The 21,816-nt window shown below is 33.8% G+C and overlaps 1 protein-coding gene across 1 annotated transcript; it reads left to right on the forward strand.

The window, feature by feature from the left end:
• The first annotated feature begins 7,393 nt into the window (after nucleotides 1-7,393).
• On the forward strand, nucleotides 7,394-13,841 carry LOC143923098 (uncharacterized). Its single transcript, XM_077446605.1, has 2 exons — nucleotides 7,394-8,205; nucleotides 8,459-13,841. The coding sequence occupies exon 2, from the start codon at nucleotides 8,769-8,771 to the stop codon at nucleotides 12,942-12,944; it is 4,176 nt and encodes a 1,391-aa protein (XP_077302731.1). The 5' UTR covers nucleotides 7,394-8,205; nucleotides 8,459-8,768; the 3' UTR covers nucleotides 12,945-13,841.
• Nucleotides 13,842-21,816: the final 7,975 nt, after the last annotated feature.

A 21,816-nucleotide genomic window follows, 5' to 3' on the forward strand; every position in this document is an offset into this window, starting at 1 on the left:
TTTAATGAACCGCGCAGTGACAAAATCGCGCAAACCAAAATAGCGCCGCGACAAAATCACCCAAGGTATACATACATATATAAACAAATATAAGCAAGAAAATAAATACAAAAACAAGTAACATAAATATTAAAAATGTATATAAAAGAAAAATCCGATGGAACACATTAATTTATTTTGAAAGTGTAACTTTGAATTAATGCTGATGCTTCGATATTATTTTCATTTTAGGACATAATTATTAAGTAATAACATAACTATTCTTGTTATTCATGTTTCAAAAAAGTGTAAATAAATTCAAAGGTACACTTTCAAAATTAATGAACGATTCGTATTTTATAATTACTGTGTTCTATCAGTTTTCTTAAAACATTAGACTTGTTTTTAATATGTATATTACTTGTCCAGTGCACTCAAAGAAGTATGGAACGCTGTATATTTAGTATAACGAGAAGAGATAGTAGATATCGAAATACGTGGGTGAGAATTATGACAAAGGTGGTTAATGTAATGATGAAATTTAAGACATTGAAATGGCAATGGGCAGGTCACGTAGTTTGAAGAACGAATGATAGATGGATGAAATAAGTACTATAATAGTACCATAGAGAATGTAAAAGGGTACCATTCGAATGTATTTCTGATTTATGTGATTTTATTGTTGAAACGATTCCCCATAAACTGTTAAAAAACTTATCATACATCTCACCCAAGTATTCCATTTCCTACCTTTCATCATTATGCCGAGCATACAGAGTTCCATAATCCTTTGAGTGCAATGCACTTTCAAAAAATAAAATTAAAGCGCATATAATATGTACATGCATGTGAACAAAAATTTTAATACATAGTTAAATATTATGCGGATCAAAAAAAAATTTGAGAAAAACTTTTGTTTATTTTTTTACATAGGTGAGATCAGATATAAAAGCTTTCAAAAACGGCATACCATTTTTTCCACGATATAATATATACGAGTATATATCGATATATTATGCTATTCCCGTCTTGTTTACGTTTATTTTTTATAAAATATTTTATTCAGTAAGAAAGCATGATCTTTTTAAAAGATTCAATGATTCCTTTGCATTATGTTCTTTGAATGTTTTCCGTTCGTTTTCGATGAAAATGAAACCCCACATTATTTCGAGTGGAATTTACTACAAGGTAAACTTTCACCGTTTACATAATACCACCATAAAAACCTCCGCAGTATCCCCTCGTATTTTAGATGTGTACATTTTATATTTAAATTTTGAACAAAGCACAACAGAATTAATTCAAAAACAAAAAATAAACATGTGCCTTCGCACACCTATGTATATGCCAACATATGTATGTAGTTTGGGGGGGCTCGCGAGATATAATTCGATTTCGGTGCTGTACAAATTGCCCTTTCACAATTCGCGTAACCTCATTATGCGTACTCGGATGCGTAATTTTGGTGGCGTTCCTAGTCGAGCGAATATCAGCTCGGATCATTTGTCCAGCTCAGGGCCTATATTTGTCTTGGATGACATTCCATTGTCCACATCCTTCCGCCGACTTCATTTTGGGATCTTACTCAGCAGGCATTTCGCTATGGGCTCGTAAGCTCTAAAATTGTTAATGACTTTAAGCGAATTACATTTTCGACATTGCGTTATGTTATAGGTAACACAATTATTGTAAAATCTTTCAAGGATATTCTTATTCCGTAATATATATCAAATTATATACACCACTACACTATTAGTGATTTTCTTATAATTAAATTTGAAAAATATGTATTCTTACAATTTAAAAATTGTTTTCATAGCTAGCCGAATTGAACGAAAACATAAAATTTGCATAATTTTAAATATTAAAATATCATTACAATATTTGAAGAAATGTTGAATTTATATTAAAATAGTAATTTCTAGTAACCTAAACCTTGTTAACCGCTTCGATCCCAACCTAACATGTACATACATATATATATAAAAATACTCACACGGACACTTGATTAATATGTATGTATAAATACTGTTTAATGGTTGATTAATTTTTTATTTCGGTTTTATCAGTTCTAAAAAACAAGTGGTAAAAATTATATTGTATGTACAAATGTAATGACAAGCAACGATAGTTTTAACTCGCGGTATTCAAGTGGTTAAAAACAAACTTGATGATTTCCTAATAAATATTGGCCTTTTCTAATTTTTTATTATTTTGGTTTAATCTTTATTTTTTTATTTCACTTCCTTTAGTTTTGGTTTGTGTTTTTATTTTATTTTGTTTCTACATCATTTTTATCTTAATTTGGTTTAGATATTTATTATTATATATAACTAGTGTTGTACCCGATGAAATATCATCGCATGGGTGTTGACATTAATTTATTAAATAAAAAAAAATTAAAATAAATGTGTCGGTTCTGTGTTCGATCCACACGTTATCTGATTTTTTTCACATACCTTTTAAATATATTTAATTTAATATTTATATTTAATTGTAAAATATGAAAAAAATGGCAAAAACTACCTACCTACATACATGTAAACAATATAAAACACCAATAGAAAAAATTATTAATTAATTAATAAATAAATTCTCAATAGTTGGCGATAAATGCGCGGATACTTAGCTATTAACCTAGAGGAAAAATTGGTAGCAAACAGTATATACATATATATAAGTTTTTTTCTTTTGTTATTATATTCGTATACGTTTTTTTGGCAGTGGGTTAGCTGTGACCTACATACATATGTATGTCGAATCGAAACGACTATTATAGTATGGCGAGCGTCATCTCAGATATACAGACAGACAGACAGAGAGACACACAAACTAGCCATATTATATATACAAATTATTGACGAACCTCTTGGGTCTACCTGCTATGTCGCGTCTTTTAAGTATTTTTTAGAAAAATAAAAACTCCTTCACTGAAACGTATCAATGAGAACTGGTTTTCTCTAACCACTGTGAAAATATTCACGCGTAACGTGACGTCATAGTGAAGAGTGCACCCACACTTATAAAAGTTCTGTCTATTTTTGCATATAATTAGCTATTTTCGAAAACGTCAAATTTTGACAATATTGACCTTGACAATACGACGCAAGCAATATTTCGCCGTATCATCGCACTCCGCTATGTATGTATACATATGTATGTAAGCCGATTTTGCCTTGCAATCGTCTAATACAAGTACAAATGCGGCGAAAACTAGCGATGCTGTATAGTAGAGCATCGCAACGTGAATGCCCTGGCCCTTTTTATACCGTGGGCACCACTTTGATCTAACGTATGCGAGCGAGATCACGTGTGAGGGAGAAAACTGATGGTAGTTAACGTTTTGTCACCTATGTATGTAGGGACGAGCTACCGACTGCCGATGAAGTACATATGTATGTATGTACGTAGATGACAAACTCTACGAGTCGTAAACAATGTGTGCCGCGAATATGAAGAGGTTGCGTGGCTCTGCTGTATAGTATGAATAGAGTAGTCTATTCTGTACGAACTGTATACGTGCAACGCTGAATAATATAAACGGACCTTTACGTAAATAATTCGTACCACATATTTGCCTAGTGAGGTGTGTCCCATTTAATTATTATATATAATGAGTGGTGCTACCCGACTATGCTCAGTAAATAGAAATGAAATGAAAACCATGGATTGATTTTTTATAAAATTTATTTGAGTTGAAAAAAATTGATATTATTTAACCTCTTTGATCAATCCAACCAATCAGAAACGAATTACAGAGGCCGTCTCAGTTTTATATATTATATACATATATAAGATATAAAATATATTTAATTTTGGAATTTCAAATACGTCACTTAATTAAAATTTTATGTTATCATAATGTACTGTATTTTTAATTATGTTAAATAATTTTTATTTAATTTTGAAGGCCTGCAGTTTGAATAAATTAAATTTTTTTTAGTTTATTATAATGGAGGAATATTGTACATTCTATTTTTCTGAATTTATTATTGAATGAAGGACAACCTTGTTTTTGGTGAAACTCGATTTTATATACCTACATACATAGTGGTTCTGGGATATGATATTATATCAAATATGCGGATAGAGAGTTGACTAAACTACATAATGTTTGTCCTAATTTAATTTTAATTATCGAAATGCAATTTCAAAACACATATTTGTACCCAAGGACCCCTTTCAAGGGACCCTCAACATAAATACATATTAATTTCTAAAAATCAAACGAAAAACATAAAGTTTATTAACAAGATTCCAGGAACGACCCCGTAACATTTTAATACGCAGACGGACAGATTAATACGATATATTACGACACATTTCACCGCACATGAATACGTTTGAAGATTTTCGTGATTTTCATTACATTAAGTGTACACATATATACGTACATATGTATACGTATATGAACATATATAGGTACATACCAAAACCGAAACAGCCGAGGCGACTAATTCGCCAAAATTAATTCACAATCACAATTTATATGCGCGGTCGTGTAATAGATCATCCACGAAGCGTAGGATGAAATAAGGTGAATTAAACGAGACCGCAGTTGATGTGTGCGTGATGATAAATCCCCACACTGGAATAATAAAGGGGTCAAATTATTATCGAGGGTCATTTATGAAGGGCGCGTCTGTGATATTATGTCGCAATAAAACTTGATGTCTTTTATTTTCGCACTGTTTTTATCGTCTGCTTTCGTGGGGACGTGTGCGAGTGATTGTCACTCTGCGTACTTGACGAAATGTCAAAAGGATGATTGCCTATCGCGAGATACAAGATAAATCTCCGATGGATCCTTGGCCACGTCCCGTAGAGGAAATTTTCGTCTGATACAACTTCACGCTCAACTTGCTGGAAAATTCATGCCAAAAAGAGCTACATATATATATTTTCGTTTTCCAAATATAATTCTAGCTTAATTATATAGTAATTAGAAGTATACAAGTGTACATATTTAAAAACTCAATATAGCGTAGAATCAAGCGATTATAGAATATAACGTTAAATAAATATTTAACGAAATTATTAACGTTCGTAAAGAAATACGGCCAAGGTTGTGGAATTTTACAAAATATTGAGGTATTATATAGGTATTATAATGTTTCTTATCGTAAAACATATCATTATCTATTTATATGAAAATGTATCGATATAATGTATACATAAGTATTATATCTTCATAAAAATGAATACTTTTTTTTATTTTTCCGGTATGCAAGTCTATGGTTTTCATTTAAGCACTACTGATATTTTATATCTCGATTAGCGGTTCCAATACCGGTACTACCGGTAGTATCTAAATATAATAATTTCAATTTTATGTTAATAAAACTATTTTGAATTTAGAACAAACTTTGTATTGGCTTGTCTGTATATGTTAGTCTAAGAATGAGACAACACTCAACATCCTTTCGGCCTACTATTCAAAGGAGCCATTAATTGTTTCATTAATCTACAATCTAACATAAAGTATGTCGAAAATATCGGAGTTACATATGAGCCGTCATAATTGAAAGTGGCATTATTCTACTTTTCCTCATTTCGAGAAATATCTTGCAAAACGTCAAATATGTTTAACGGTAGATATTAAAAAAGCTGGTGGCCTGCAATACGTTTATACTGCTTTTTCAAGATTCTGGAAACATCGAATTAAAATAAGTGATAGCAATTTGTGAATTAGGTAACAGAAATAGTGGTTTTGGAGTTGAAAATTTAATTTTCGCCACTTTCAAATATAACGGCTCATATATTATATCTGAGACTATTTCCGAATACATATGTATGTATATATTGATTGTCGTTTTCGTAATAATTTTCCGATTATTTTTCCTGTCAAAGCCATTATAATCCGATGTTCATTTAACTGCACACCGTGTCAATTTGTGTACAACGTTTTTTTATCCAATTATTAAAAAAGCGTAAAAAAACGACGAAATTTCGAACGCAAATTATATTCATAGCAATTTAGAAAAGCTACCCAATTATAATGATACTTTTTTTAGAGTGGATAAGCTTTTCGAGTATCGTTTTGCCGTGCAAACGTATGCAAGAAAATTTAATTAAAAAGTCTCAGTACACTCAAATATACGAACAAAAATATCGTCTCTTTTAATTATATGAATATTGCCTCACAAAAGGCAGCTTTTTTAATTTTAAATAAATTACACGTTACTAGTATCAATTGCATATTTAAATTCACTTCAATAATGACACAGCTTACAAAGTGGCATAATATTCGGAATCGAAAAATTTAAGGTCGGACGAATGTTTCGCTTTCAAAAATTAAATCACTTACGAAAACGTTTGAAATCTGTTTCGCTGATGTGTAACCGTAAATTATCTCGGAAAATTTAGCAATTTGCTTTAAGCTTGCATATCAAATTTCTCGAATAATTCCCTCCAAAAAGGAAACGTTTCGATTTACAATAAAATACATCACAAATTTCAACTTTAGCCTTCTTTGCATGGTATTATATTTCAATTGAATGCGTAATTGCGTTAAAACACAAAAGGCATATCAGAAATTGATATAATGTTACTAATTTTGTACAGAAGCGTCTTGAGACATTAATCGGAATCGGATAAAATTAGGAAATTCTTTTGGGAAAAGTCCGCTCTTAGTATTTATCCATACTTTGTTAGTTATACTTTTTATGAAGTCTATAGCTTGTATCTGGCATCTGTGAGCTTAAAATACATGTGTAGTTGAGAAACTTTCACCGAATGTACTATCTACATCAGTGGTTCCCAAAGTGCTCCTGGGGTCCTTGTGACCGCTGAGACTGTCTGTGGCAAATTAAAAATAATTTCGGGGTGCGTGGAAATCGTCGGTGGATCCGCGAAAGGTTTAATATAAATTTTGAAATTTACAAGTCATTACCGGAACTTATTTTACCGTGAATTAAGTACATACATAGGCATATAATTTCATAATATCGCATTAAAAATCGATACAAATGGCGTATTGTGGATTATGTTGTCTGGAGTTTGTTTATTTTCAGTATGAAATGTGGCAATTCCAAATTGATAAATCCACTGGCAACAGACCAACCAAATCGTTATTTTATTTTACTTATACATACATATACCAGGAAGGCCTAACAAGTAAACCCAGTGCACCTTCCTGGCCAATTTCAATAATAATTAATGTGATGAGATGGTTGTTTCAATTATGTATGATCGAAACCTTCAAATGGTCCAGACTTTATATAAATAAATATGATTGGCTAAAAATAAAAAATAAAACTTATCTATTATTACGAATTTACTATAATGCATTTATAGTAAATGTTCCGACTTTTGTAATGACGTGTGGCAAACAGTCTTATTAACTGATTGTCGATTGGCATTATTGACGAGTTGGCATTAGTGTCGGCCCAAGCGGAAATACGCGACGGTCGACAGAGTTCGAGCAGACGGCGTACGGACAACTTGTGTTCCGTACGCTCCGCTGAACCACCACGTGCAAATTTTACATTTCAATAAACTACATCAAACCATTATCGAAGTCTTTTCCATGATGGTCACTTCGAACCGGACACCAGTAACCTAGGCCACAACACCAAACGGACAAACCAATAGGAAAAAACGTGGTCGAGAAAAAATGGATGTCAATTAAGAAATCGGTATCGTTCCTTTGTTACTATCCATACCTTTCCAATACTAATAACATGTTTGCTTCTATTTCAGCAATATATTGATTGATGTACAGAGGTACATGACCGCGTGATTGACGCAGAAAATATATAAATAAAAACATAACCTACAAAGACGCATGGGACACAGAGGTAATCCAAAATTATCGGAACGATCACATAAACATCGTAAAGGATATTCAAGTAAGTGAATGTATTCAATCTCAGGCAATCTGTTCAAAAGGCAATCATGTGGGTAAGTCAGTTTTTAAAAATATGTTTTAAAGTATAACAATTAATTAACGCGATTGTATAAAATAATATCGCGCTACGAAGGAATGTTTCATCGGTCGCATCGAATTTCGTATTAAAAGTGTAAAATCAGATGTAGTGTAAAATTAGCAAAGCACGTGGGGAATTATACTTGTAGCCCCAAAGTGGCTTAAACCAAGTACATACCGGTATATTCATATACCGGCAGATCTCTTTGTTTCTTAATGTGTGTAGAAACTTTCTCCCCCCTCCCCCCTCCACAATAAATGTGGAATTATACTTGTAGCCCCAAAGTGGCTTAAACCAAGTACATACCGGTATATTCATATCGGTAGATCTTTGTTTCTTAATGTGTGTAGAAACACCCTCCCCCCCCCCCCCTTCCACGATAAATGTGGAATTATACTTGTAGCCCCAAAGTGGCTTAAACCAAGTACATACCGGTATATTCATATCGGTAGATCTTTGTTTCTTAATGTGTGTAGAAACACCCTCCCCCCCCCCCCCTTCCACGATAAATGTGGAATTACACTTGTAGCCCCAAAGTGGATTAAATCAAGTACATACCGGCATATTCATACATCGGTAGATCTCTTTGTTTCATAATGTGTGATGAAACAGTGGTGATTTAAAATAAATCACAAGACTTGTAGCCCCAAAGTGGTTTAAATCAAGCACCCACCAATTTAGGGTTGTTATTTCTTCCAAAATATGTTGGATAGATTCTGGTGATAATAGTTAAAGTAGAATATTAAGATTCACGGTTAATCATTGAATATTATTACCTTATCTCTACGAATAGTTCAATTGACAGCTATAGTAGAGAATAACTGTATTTATGAGACGAAATAGTGCAACTTTCTGAAACAAATGTCAAGTGCTGAAAACGAGGAAATAGAAGCTTCGACTTCCAAGTCGCATAAAGGTCGAAATCCAACTAGGGACGTAGAACCTATTAGAGACAGGTCAAGCTCTAGAATACATCAGACTCGAAGTCAGACTCAATCGATAGAAATATTAGCGAAGGAAAATAAAGTAGAAGTTATAATGACGTCAATAGAATTAAGGTATTCAGGCGCGGTACAAAGACTAAAAGGAAAAATAGATAAATCCTCCGAATTAGATGAAGGACAGTATCAAACCATTAAAGAAGCATACGATTATGTCCGAAAACTCCATTACGAGTATTTAGATAACCTTACAGACATATCGAAAGCGGCCAAAATAGACGAAGAGTACGATGCAATTACAATAACAGTTAAAAATCTTAAAGCAGCATTAGATTGCCAATCCTTTCAAGATAGTAAACTAAAGGTAGAGCAAGCAACAATTAAATTTGCTAGAGATAAGTTACCGACGTTAACCATTCCCACATTTCAGGGAGATCCATCTGAATGGAAATCGTTTCAACAAGCTTTTAAGAATATAATAGGAAACAAAACGGAATATTCGAATGTCACGAAATTACTATATTTGCATCAATCATTACTCGGTCCCGCTTTAGCAGCTGTATCAGGGTTAGATATTAGCTCAGACAATTATGAAATAACGTGGAGTATTTTAGACAAGCAATACAATTTACCAAGACTTAATCTTAAAACTAGGATCAACTCACTTTGTGACTTAAAATTAATCACAAAGGAATCACATATCGAATTGAGAGATCTATTAAATAAGGTAACGGTGTGTATTAAAAACATTGAATCATTGGGTTACGCGAGAGAAATTTTAGATCCATGGGTAACATGTTTAGTTCTAAGGAAATTACCATTTAGTTTATTAAAGGACTGGGAAACATCTCTGGTTGACAGAGAAATGCCACCGTACGAGAAGTTAGAAACGTTTCTGCAGAATAGATGTAACGTATTACAATCTACTGCATCTGTAATTACGGTGAAAGAATTCCCTCATAACCGTCAACGAATCAGGAGAACTCATGTCGCGAATAAAAACCCATCAAGTAAGGTAAACGCATGTGCATTTTGTCGAAATAATCATTTCATAGGCAAATGTGATAAATTCAAAGCAAAATCCAGTTTGGAAAGAAATGAATTCGTTAAATCTAATAACATGTGTTTTAAATGTTTAAATTCATCGCATAAGATAACAAATTGCAAGTCTAACTATAATTGCTTAAGGTGCAAACAAAACCATCACACTTTGTTGCATCAGGACGATACATTTAGTTCCAATAATACGGGAAGGAAGTCAATTAATGCTCATTCTACTCATTTCTCTCAAAGGGAGATAATTTTACCCACGGTACAAGTAGACATTATAACGTCCAATGGAACGGTCGTTAAGGGTCGCACATTATTAGATTCCGGCTCACAAGTCAACTATGTTACCACATCTTTCGCTAAGAAGAATAACTTCAAATTAGAGAAAATCTCTCAAAAAATTGTAGGTATCGCTAATCAAGAAAGTAGCATTCGTCACATCACCAAGGTGACCATAAGGTCTTCAACCACTAATTACTCAACCAAAGTGTTGTGTTTGGTATTACCAGAAATTACTGGCGAAATTCCAACTGTGAAACTGGATCAACAGTTAATTTCAATACCAGCGGGAATCAAGTTATCAGATCCCCTTTGGAATAAACCGACGCCAATCGATTTATTGCTCGGCGCCGAGATTTGCGTTCATGCTATGAAAGCAGGAACCATCCAGTTAGGAAAAGGTATGCCTATCTTAAAGGATACCGAATTCGGATGGACAATAGTTGGTCCATATCCCGAAGTAAATAATGCTCCAGGGAAGAGCCACATAGGCTTAAGTCAATTAGACAGTCACATTCAAAACTTTTGGATGATCGACCAGGTTCCTATGGTAAAACATCAATCTCTTGAGGAGAAAAGATGTGAGGAACATTTCCAAGCACACACATCACGAGATAAAAACGGTAGATTTTGTGTAGCTTTACCATATAAAAATTCCCCGGTAGTATTAGGAAGTTCATTGCACATTGCGGAGAAAAGACACAAAACTTTGGAAAGACGTTTTTTAGCCAATAATAATTTAAAAATGGAATACAATAAAGTTTTAGAAGAGTACATAAATTTAGGACATATGTCAGAGTGTGAACCTCCGGAGGCACATGAGGTTCATTGTTATTTACCTCATCACGTCGTGGTTAAGGAGTCTAGCCTTACCACTAAATATCGTGTAGTTTTTGATGCGTCCGCAAAGACAACGTCTAATATCTCACTAAATAATATTTTGATGGTGGGACCTAGTGTCCAATCAGATTTGTTAAGTTTACTACTCAACTTTCGACTCCATAAATACGTGATTACTGCGGATATTAAGCAGATGTACCGACAGATTCAAATAGCAGAGAAAAACAAAAATGTACAATTAAATCATAATTCGTTATGGTGGGACGGCCCTAGTTGGTTGAAATTAGACGAATCACGATGGCCTCGAAGACCTCCTGAGATCACAATAGATCTTCCAGAGAGAAGGGTAGTCACTAACGCTACCCTTGTGAGGGAAAATAATTGGATAGATAAACATTCTCATCTTCCAAGACTCCTTCGAGTTTTATCATATGTTCGTCGGCCACTAAGGAATAAACAATTAAACGTTAAAGAAAATAACGAACCGTCCGCTTTAGAATTAAAAGATGCTTTAAATAATTTGATAAGGTTATCGCAAATGGAATCATTTCCATTGGAATATCGTTTGCTGAGCAAGGGACATCCAATTCCCAGTAGCAGTAAATTAGCTAAATTGTCCCCTCTATTCCACGAGAATTTAATTTGTGTTGGAAGTAGACTTCCTCTGGGAACAACTCTATCAACGTCACCCATTATCTTGTCAAATAAGCATAAACTTACACACATGATTGTCCGAGATGCGCACTTGAAATATATTCACTTGGGTACTCAAGCCTTACTGTCGTTATTGCGGCAGACCTATTGGCCATTGGCCGGACATAATACGGTCAAAGGAGTGGTGCGTTCATGTGTCATTTGTTTCAGAAATAAACCACTGTCACACAATAGATTAATGGGATTACTCCCGCTTGAACGTACCACTGCGAATTTTCCTTTCAGTCATGTGGGGATAGATTTCGCAGGACCTTTTCCTGTGAAGAGTGGTTGCAATAAGAATTCTAAGATAATTAAGGGTTACGTTTGTGTCTTTGTGTGTTTTTCCAGTAAGGCAGTTCACTTGGAACTTGTCGGAGACTTAACGAGTTCAAATTTCTTAAATTGTTTAAGAAGATTCGTAGCCAGACGTGGCAGGCCCAATACGATATATTCCGACAATGCTACTAATTTTGTCGGTGCAAGTCGTGAACTCGTTAATTTAGTAAAATTAATTTACGAACGTCCTCATGAGGAGAAGCTACTACGGTATGTAGCCTCCGAAGGGATTCGTTGGAAGTTTAACCCGCCAAGGGCGCCTCACATGGGAGGGCTGTGGGAAGCAGCGGTTAAATCCATGAAGATTCATTTAAACAAGGTGTTAAAGGCCACCACCTTAAATTTCGAATCATTTTGTACGGTATTGACTCAAATAGAAGCTTGCATGAATTCCCGTCCTCTTAGTCCCTTGTCTTCGGATCCACTAGACCTTTTACCCCTCACACCTGGACATTTCTTAATTGGCAGATCCTTACTCGCTCTTCCAATGGAGGTTAAATATAACACTAATGTCCATGCCAATCTGCTTCAGATACAATTGACCACAGCAGCATTTTGGAAACGTTGGTCGGCGGAATATTTACATTCTTTGCAGTTACGACACAAATGGAAGAAGGACTCGAGCAACAATCTGAGTGTGGGTCAAATGGTCCTGTTAAAGGAGGAACACATGCTGCCAACCCGATGGGTCTTGGGTCGAGTCACTAAATTGTATCCCGGACCAGATGGCAGAGTTCGAGTCGTCGACGTCTTTACTGCCAGCGGAGAGTTTCGTCGGTCCAGTCATCTAGTGGCGCCATTGCCGATTCTACCACAAGGACCACTTGACAGGAAGGAAGATCAGCAAGAGGGAGGAGAAACAGCAGCTTCAATTCCGTCAACTTCGGTAGCTTAGTTTAACCCGAAGACACTACCCCCAACTCATATTACTTATTAGATGTAATCATGAGTTTAAATCATTCAATGTTAATAGTAGTACTCCGTAATTCACTTTAATTGTGTTGTGTGTATAATTTAAGCTATTTTCATTTTAACATTCGGCAGTATATATCTCCGAATTTAATCTAATCATTTCGTCGTTATAATATAAGACTTGTCTCATGTCATCACTCGGAAGGATTATATCCGAGTTTAAAATAAACTGTTCAAATTTGACAGTTAAAATTAGATTCATGATTTGTTAATGTTAGTCTCCAAGCCACACTTAATGGAGCATCTTAAATTATTTCATGTCTACTTAATTATAACCTGCCGGGAGTCAGCCGCAGGTCTTATGTTTCTTGTTATGAAAACATAAGTTAACTCTTACTGTTTATAGTATTTATGTGAATCATAGAATAAGTAAATATTATAATACTGAACATTTCGATGTTTAACGTAGAGACATCTATAATCATAGTTCGCCTTCATTTCCTGCTTGTAGGAATGAATGAATGACTTTCCAATTTACTTTTAATTTAGCAATGTTTGTGCTACTTGTTGATGAAATCAAGTTAACTTAGGAGCATTACACTCATTAATCAAGTTTAGTTGATCGGTAATAGCTGATCTGTCTTGACAACTGTAACAGTGTCAACATTGTATTGTCTAAGTTAACATCAAGATGAGGAATGCTTAAGTTTTAAACCATATACAGTCCACTCTCTCTTCTTTAAAGTAAACTTATCTTGTAATGCTTATTCACAGCTTCAAAGGAGATTTCAAAAATTTTAATGTAAATAGAAACAACATTCGCCAGAGGTATACCTATAAGTTGAAATATTACTGAACCAATAAATTGATTTTATCCTCACACTGGATGAGGCAAAGGTTTCATTATTCACCCTCTATTTAATTATTTTAAGAACTATGATTTATTGTAAACGACTCGTCAGTAATGCTGTAACTCTGTAGAATAACTGTATTGTTCAACAGTTTTCCTATGTGGGACTATGTTCCGACTTTTGTAATGACGTGTGGCAAACAGTCTTATTAACTGATTGTCGATTGGCATTATTGACGAGTTGGCATTAGTGTCGGCCCAAGCGGAAATACGCGACGGTCGACAGAGTTCGAGCAGACGGCGTACGGACAGCTTGTGTTCCGTACGCTCCGCTGGCCCACCACGTGCAAATTTTACATTTCAATAAACTACATCAAACCATTATCGAAGTCTTTTCCAGTAAATTTATTTACATAATTCACCAGAGATATATTTTTAATTATTTACGATTCAATTTACATAGGTTAAAGTCTTTAGGAAAAATTACCAAATACAGCTACAAAAAAAACCTGTAAATATCGGTAGTAGGAAAAATCATTTACCGTTTACCGGCTTATGAAATTTTACGGTAAATTGCAATCCTTAAGCCGAACATAAATAATCTCATATGATCGCATCAGGTTCACTCATCTCATTGAAAAAGTAATGTAATTTTTATTTTAAAACAAAATTTATATTGAAATATTAATTTAAATCGAGAAAGAAAATAGTACATTTCAATTAATAATCATTGTGTTATCGAATTTTTTATTTATATTTTATTTGTACATCACTTTTATTATAGGGTTATTTCACACGGGGGTTCATGCTGAGTTATTTGAGTTATTAAGAAGCGTCCATGGGCATACTAAGTTTGAGTTTTTTCAGGATTTGATCTCCTATTACGTAAGCAAACATCCTACATTTATATTGTGTGCCGAAATTGGAATATACATACGTATAATAACTATATCACGTCACAGAAATCACGAAAACTCGAAAGTTTCGCACAATAAGCTGTAATGTTGATTGCTCGCATCTCGTCGTTCGCGACGGGCGCCTGAACGACGTCGATATATAACAAAGTAATGATTCGGAAAAGCGGGAAATCTCCAAAGTTTTATGACGATTTCCCAAAATGTGCGATACACATACATACATATATACATATTCACAACGTGGAAGTCGATCGACGACGTCGTAAATCGTCAAAAGTTTCTTTCGCGCTTCATTTCGCCGCGGGTTCGAGCTAATGTTTTCACAAGTCTTAACAAGACATTAATATCCTTATTTAGAAAGAGCAGATGCGAGTAACTGCTCCTTAATTCTTTAATGGCCGTGGAATTAACAGCCTAAAGCCATATATTTTAGGCTACGGCTGCGGACGCCCACTAAAACGCTCTAGCATCGTCTCGCAAGTACGTAATTTGTACGTCGATTTTATATTAATCGTCGCAAACGTTCAAGTTTATACGTTATCGAATATTAATCAAGCCCAATTTAGGACGCTGGGTCGTTACGGATCGCTCTCATTACGTTGTTCGATCCGTATGCACGAATTTCATCGCACAATGCAAGCATAATTTAAATTTAACTCACCCAACCCTATTATTCAACGGTCTTATTATTCAACGGTCCAACCCTATGCGTGCTATATATTCAACGGTCTATTTTTACACCAAGTTGCCTTATAAAGGGTTTGTTTTCATTTTCAGAAAAATCAGTACACCTAAAAATGCTTCGCCACTGAAAATTTTATCTCCGGGTGGAGTTATGGCGAACACGATTCCGTCATTTATAAAATATGTATTAGATATGTCCAGGGGACGTGAGTGATAAAGGTATTTACGGTGATCTAATCTTAAAACGCTTTTGTAAACAATAAATTTCTCGATTCAAATTTAGCTCTACGTGCAAATCTGAACACATTAAACCGATATTGATGAATTTGATTAATGAATTCCGCCGACAGCGACGTGTGGATACGTAATTTGGACGATGAACGTCAAAATCAATATATTCAAAGACGTGTAAAATACGAAAAAAAGGACCGTATTTTTTTTCCTATTTTGTTGTATCTGAATATGTGTGTTACAATCGCTTTGTCAAAAATTTAGATTTCATTGACATTGAGTTTTAATAAAATTATAACTCTAATTACCGCTAAAATAGCCTTCAAAAAGATTACAATATGATGCTATATATGTACATATATGGGAACAACATCTATATATTAATATGTACATAATTCAGAAAAATCAGAACCAATCTAAAAATTTTTTGAACTGTGATAATTTTAGTATCGTAAATTTGTGTCTTTCAATTGCGCAATGAAGTTATAATAATAATTATTAATTTATCACGGATTTTTAAAAATAAGTGTGCATATTATAATTATAACTAACACTAAGCAACAAAAAATCACGTCTTTGAGTTACCAGAATGAGACTCATTAATCTTTACTAATTCGATGACTAAATTCGAATATAATAATGTTTTTTGCTAAAACGCTCTCGTTTTACTGACCTCTTATTAAAAAAAAACTGACAATTTAATTTGTTGGCACTTTTTCCGTTCTATTATGCGTTTTTTTGAATTGTTTATTTTCTTATTTAACTACGTTCGATTACAAATATTACGCAAATTTTTAAACGCTCATAAACGAGAGTGAACCAACGGAAAAAATGATCATATTCGAATTCAGTGAGTTAAATCTAGTGAAGATTGATTAGCTCCACTCTAGTATTTTTTGGTTACTCAATTCGATTTACATAAAACCTTATATTATAAATAGTATATGAATGAGGAATATTATATGACTTAATAATGTGGAGATGGCAATGAAATAAGCATGACTATAAACATTGGGTTCTGAGAAACTGTGTAAATGGAAGAAAGTTTGATTAAGTATTAGGGGATGATGATGAATCATGACACTTACACTAACTTTTTGTTGTATAATCTAAAAGCGCTTTTCAAGTAGATTAGTCGACGATAAGCATATGAAATGGTTTGTCACTCACTTTTATTTCAACATAAAGTTCATTGTGCCCCAGCGTGAACTGGTGGTCTTATCACGAACAATTTTCCCTAAATTGTAAGAGAATTTCCTTTTCATTCCGAAGAACTTGCCGCCGTCGGAAATCTGACAAAGGGGTGTAATGATGAGATCTTCCTAAGCGCGGTGAAATTTCACGAAATATTTAATGCTCGACAGTCCCGGGGTGATGCCAACGGTAACAGTTTGCGTTGACGTCGACCCCAAAAGTCGGAAAACTTCAGAAAAATAACTGAAATAGAAACCAGACAGAGGGAAAAGATCCCAGAACAGAGATTTTCGAGACGAGTTCATTGAGCAGTGAGCGTTGTAAATTGAGCGAAAATAAGAAAGTATAGTACTCTGAGGACCACAATGCACGTCGAATTTTCCACAACTGGGTTTTCCCGTCTACATTTGTTACATTCAAATTGTGTTTTCAACTTCTTGTTATATATAAAGTAACAAAAAAATAATTAAATTTCATTCCACTCAATAGAAGTACATCTGAGAATTCAAAAAAAAAAAACAGTCCATTTAAACGGAAGTGTATTTATATAAGAGATTTTCTGTATAGCTACGAGTACAAAAGAAATGTATACAAATATATACATATGTACGTACATTTTTAAATACAACGCACCATCATTAATTATAATTCAACTCTCAGTTTCAACAATGAACCAAAACTTTAATGCGGAATATTAGCAAGATCAATGCTAAAGAATCACCCTTGCAACACAACACTCAACCTTCCATTAAATGAAAGTATGTTAAATAAATAAATCATCGACTCTACAACAACACAAAATGAAAAAAAAAACAATCCAATTTTTACAAGGGTTTTAATTTACTTTGTTTTTTTTTAACACTTGCTTTATAGTGCTAAAAAATCACTAGCTACTGTGCTGGATTCAAAACGTCTAGTTGAAAATGTGTATTTTAAAGGAAATTCTGCAATTTAAATTATTTTAATTAGCCATAAAAATCATTTATCGTGTATTAAACGTGGAATACTCAGTAAATAAGTGCAGGAAATTAAAAAAAATAACAGCTGATACAGAGCCGTCATTCCAAGGTGGATATCATTCACTCACTGACCATTGAGCGCAACATACTGAATGATCCTTCTCTCTCTGACATATGTGAGGCACGTGTACAAGGGGCTTCCCGCAAAAATAATTATTTCTGTTTATAATGTTTTTATTTTTTAATCATATAGGTTTTTTTATTTATTTGAGAATACTTGAATAAAGGTGGCATAGCTGATGGACCCAAGGATTTTAGTAATCATTATGTTATACAAAAATTACAAATACCAAGATAAAAAACAAAAAACAGGAAAGAAATATAATATAAATGACTCAAATTAAAACGGGCTGGAAATCCCTGCACATTTACACTATATATTTTATCGTTACTATTACCTAATTACATTTTAGCATAGTCAACTTAATTTCGGTAATTTTCTAAATATCTTTTGTAAACACTACACTTAATTTCAAAAGGGTCCATGTCGAATTTAAATGATGTATTGTAATATTTTTCAGAATGCTCTAAATTTATCAAATATTTGATATACAGAAGTTTCAAAATGATGTATCAAATATTTGATATACAGATGTTTTGACATGATCTAATCAACATGAACAATATATCTAATCAAATGACATTAATTGTGTAAATATATTTCTAAAAATTGTGAATATTTAAGGTTAAAACGAAAGGCAACTAATGAAGCTGCAGATAATGAGGTTTTGCCGTATACATTAGTTTAGCAAATCTGCGAAATTACGCGTTTATCTTTCTCAGTATACCTAGCCATAATGATCGCTATCCTTAAGGAAATGTGTACTGTGCATACACGGGGTAATAAGTGTGTTAACGATTCATGAAAAGCGAATTGGTTGAGATAAGCTTAACCCAAAATTTCTATAGAAAACTTTAACACGTGCGTATATATTATATAAACACATATTTACATTAGCTAAATTATAAAAAAAATATTTAATTCAATCTTAGTATAATATGAATTGCACAAATATGTATATAGCCAGCAGCATAGCTCGGACGTTAAGCTTCTGCTTACCGTCAAGAAGGTGCCGGGTTCTATCCCTGAATGAAAATGAATTTTTCAGAGTATGCTGTCGGTCAGACCTGGATTTGTGACTCCAGGTTGATCGTTTCCTATCAGAGTTTGCCAATTTTCTCTGATTTCATTGTTGAAACGGTTCCCGGAAAAAAAAATTGGCTAAAAATCCTTCCTACTTACTATGTCACCACTATTTGAAATTTGATGGATGTACAATAAAAATGTATGTACAATTCATAGATGTCTCGTTAATTTGCGAGTTTTTTCAGTGTCTCGCAATTCAACGACTTATAATAAAAAAACGCTGCATTTGTATTTGTACTTGGCCAGGAAGGCGCATTGGGATTTACCTGTAAGGCCTTCCTGGTATATATGTAAAATAAAAAAAAAAATAAAAAAATAAATATGTAAGATTACATTTCTATAGTTGGCGCATTTTCCGATTAAAGGAAACACCGCGATTATTTGGTTATCTTGCTTAGATCCTTTAACGTACACCATAGATCGTTATCTCCATCGCTTTGCCTATACACCTATGTAAATAAATTTATAATATGTATTCTAATGTCTATGTATTTTATTTAACGTAAATTTACATTCAACCCTTTCGTTTTCGGAATTGGCTTTTCCACTTAGCAACGAAAGAGGCTCAACTATCGTTCGTGTTTCGTCAATAATGTGTATATATCCTTAGGTTTATCGTGTAAACTATTTATTTTGGGCCAGTTTAATGTGTCGAAAAGGTTAAAATATAAATCGCATTTCACCTTTTAAAAGCGAGACACCGAATTATGCAAATGTCTTTCAATTACCGACCTAGCGAACGTAAACAAGAAGTGAAATTATGCAGAAACCGGATATACCTATATGTATGTATGTGGCTGAATGGTTTCCTATCAGTGTTTGCCAACTTATCTGATTTCACTGTTAAAACGGTTCCTACCTAATTGGCCACATACCATCATTTATCACCATTAATTGAATTTAATTTCAAAATATAAATTAATGTAGGATTTGGTTGTCAAGAGAAATAGGCGGTAGAGTAAAATAAAATATGAGTGGTTTATGTACATAAAACATTGTTTATTTCACGAAACGCCACAAACGAACTGTCGAACTGCGTTACGTGTACATATGTATGTACAATTCAGTGGCGTGCGGTCCATGGATGCGGTGGATGCGGCGCATCCCCTATAACTTTAAAAAGCCAAGAGTATTTTTAATAAATATTTGAATTTCGCTTCGATGTATTCTTAGTGATGTACGTGATTATGATGTAGTATATGATATATATTTCACATATCACGTGTTTTTTGTTACATGATGCATTATATAGGATCTTTTGATAATTTTTATTAAGGATTCGCATAGGCCGCATTCGCATAGGCCGGCCACAGGCGAGTGACGCTGGCGAGTAGACGCTGAGTGAAGTGCGCGCGCGTCATGGATTCGGAGTTGCGACCGATCCCATTTGCGCATGCGCACTATGAGGCTGTCTTATTCGCGCGGACGCGTTGACACTTGTTTAACCTCTACGGTGGATTCGGTTTCTCTGTTTGCTTATCTATTGAGTTTCACTTGGAAGCCGCTGTTGATCGATATTTCCGCACGCTACGCCCCAAGTTATTTATCAAAAAGCTAGCCGATTCATTTCTTTAGACGAAGTTAATCATTTATACTGTAAGTTGGTTATTTTTTACTTTTGAATTAAGTTTTCATTTTAATTAGTTTCGTCTAACTTTATTTTTAGTTTACTGTTCCACTACTTACGAGTTTTCATTATTGCCTTTAATATGGATATCGAAAATAACAATGAGAGTGGACTTGTCGTCGAGATCAATAATAATTGCAATTGTTTAATTGAAAATGTGCTGAAAAGAAGATTTGCTTCTCTCCCATTTAATGAAAAGGAGATTATTGTTAAGAGCCCCAAACCCACACCAATATTAAATATTCAGTCTAAAACAAAAACATTTAAAAGGTATTTTAACACAGAAACATACGAAAAAATTTCATGGATTTGTGGATGTGCTCACTTAACGAAATTATTCTGTTGGCCATGTATTTTATTTTCTCAAGAAGTGAATGTCTGGAGTAAATTTGGATTTTCTGACCTAAACAATTTAAGTAAATCGCGCAAGAGACATGAATGTTCTCAAGCTCACATATGTTCTGCTGCTCAATTTAAAAAATTTGGAAAGGGACCTCGTATAGAAAATTTTTTAAGTGCTCAATTTAAAGCAAATATTGAAATGCACAACAAAGAAGTTACTGCAAATAGATACATTTTGTCGAAATTAATAAGCGCGATCTATTTTTTAGCAAAACAAGAACAACCTTTACGAGGACATTTTGAGCACCAGGAATCGGAAAATAGAGGGAATTATATTGAATTGCTGTATCTGTTGAGTGAATCAGACATAAAATTGAAAACTCATTTAGATAACTCTACGGTGTTTACTGGACTATCGAACCATATACAAAATGACTTGGTATCCGCAATATCAAAAGTCTTGCTAGATGAGATTAAAACTGAAATACGTGCATCAAAATTTGTTTCCATAATTGTGGACGAATCTACAGATATCAGTCGCAAAGCTCAGCTATCTACTATTTTTAGATATGTAGATGAAAATAATGAAATTCAGGAGAGATTTGTTGGATTTGTCGATGTTAGTCCCAATAGAACAGCTAATGCTCTTTTTCAGCACATACGTGAGACCTTGGAAGAATTTGGTTGTTTGGACAAATTAATTGCACAAACGTACGATGGAGCGGCTGTAATGTCCGGGGAGCATAATGGAGTGCAACGAAAAATTCGAGATATTTGTCCTAATTCTTTATTTGTCCATTGTTACGCTCACAGATTGAATTTAGTTTTGTCGCAATCTGTTAAA

The sequence above is a fragment of the Arctopsyche grandis genome, chromosome 3 (genome assembly GCF_051622035.1).
Source record: "Arctopsyche grandis isolate Sample6627 chromosome 3, ASM5162203v2, whole genome shotgun sequence".
NCBI classification, from domain to species: Eukaryota; Metazoa; Arthropoda; class Insecta; order Trichoptera; family Hydropsychidae; genus Arctopsyche; species Arctopsyche grandis.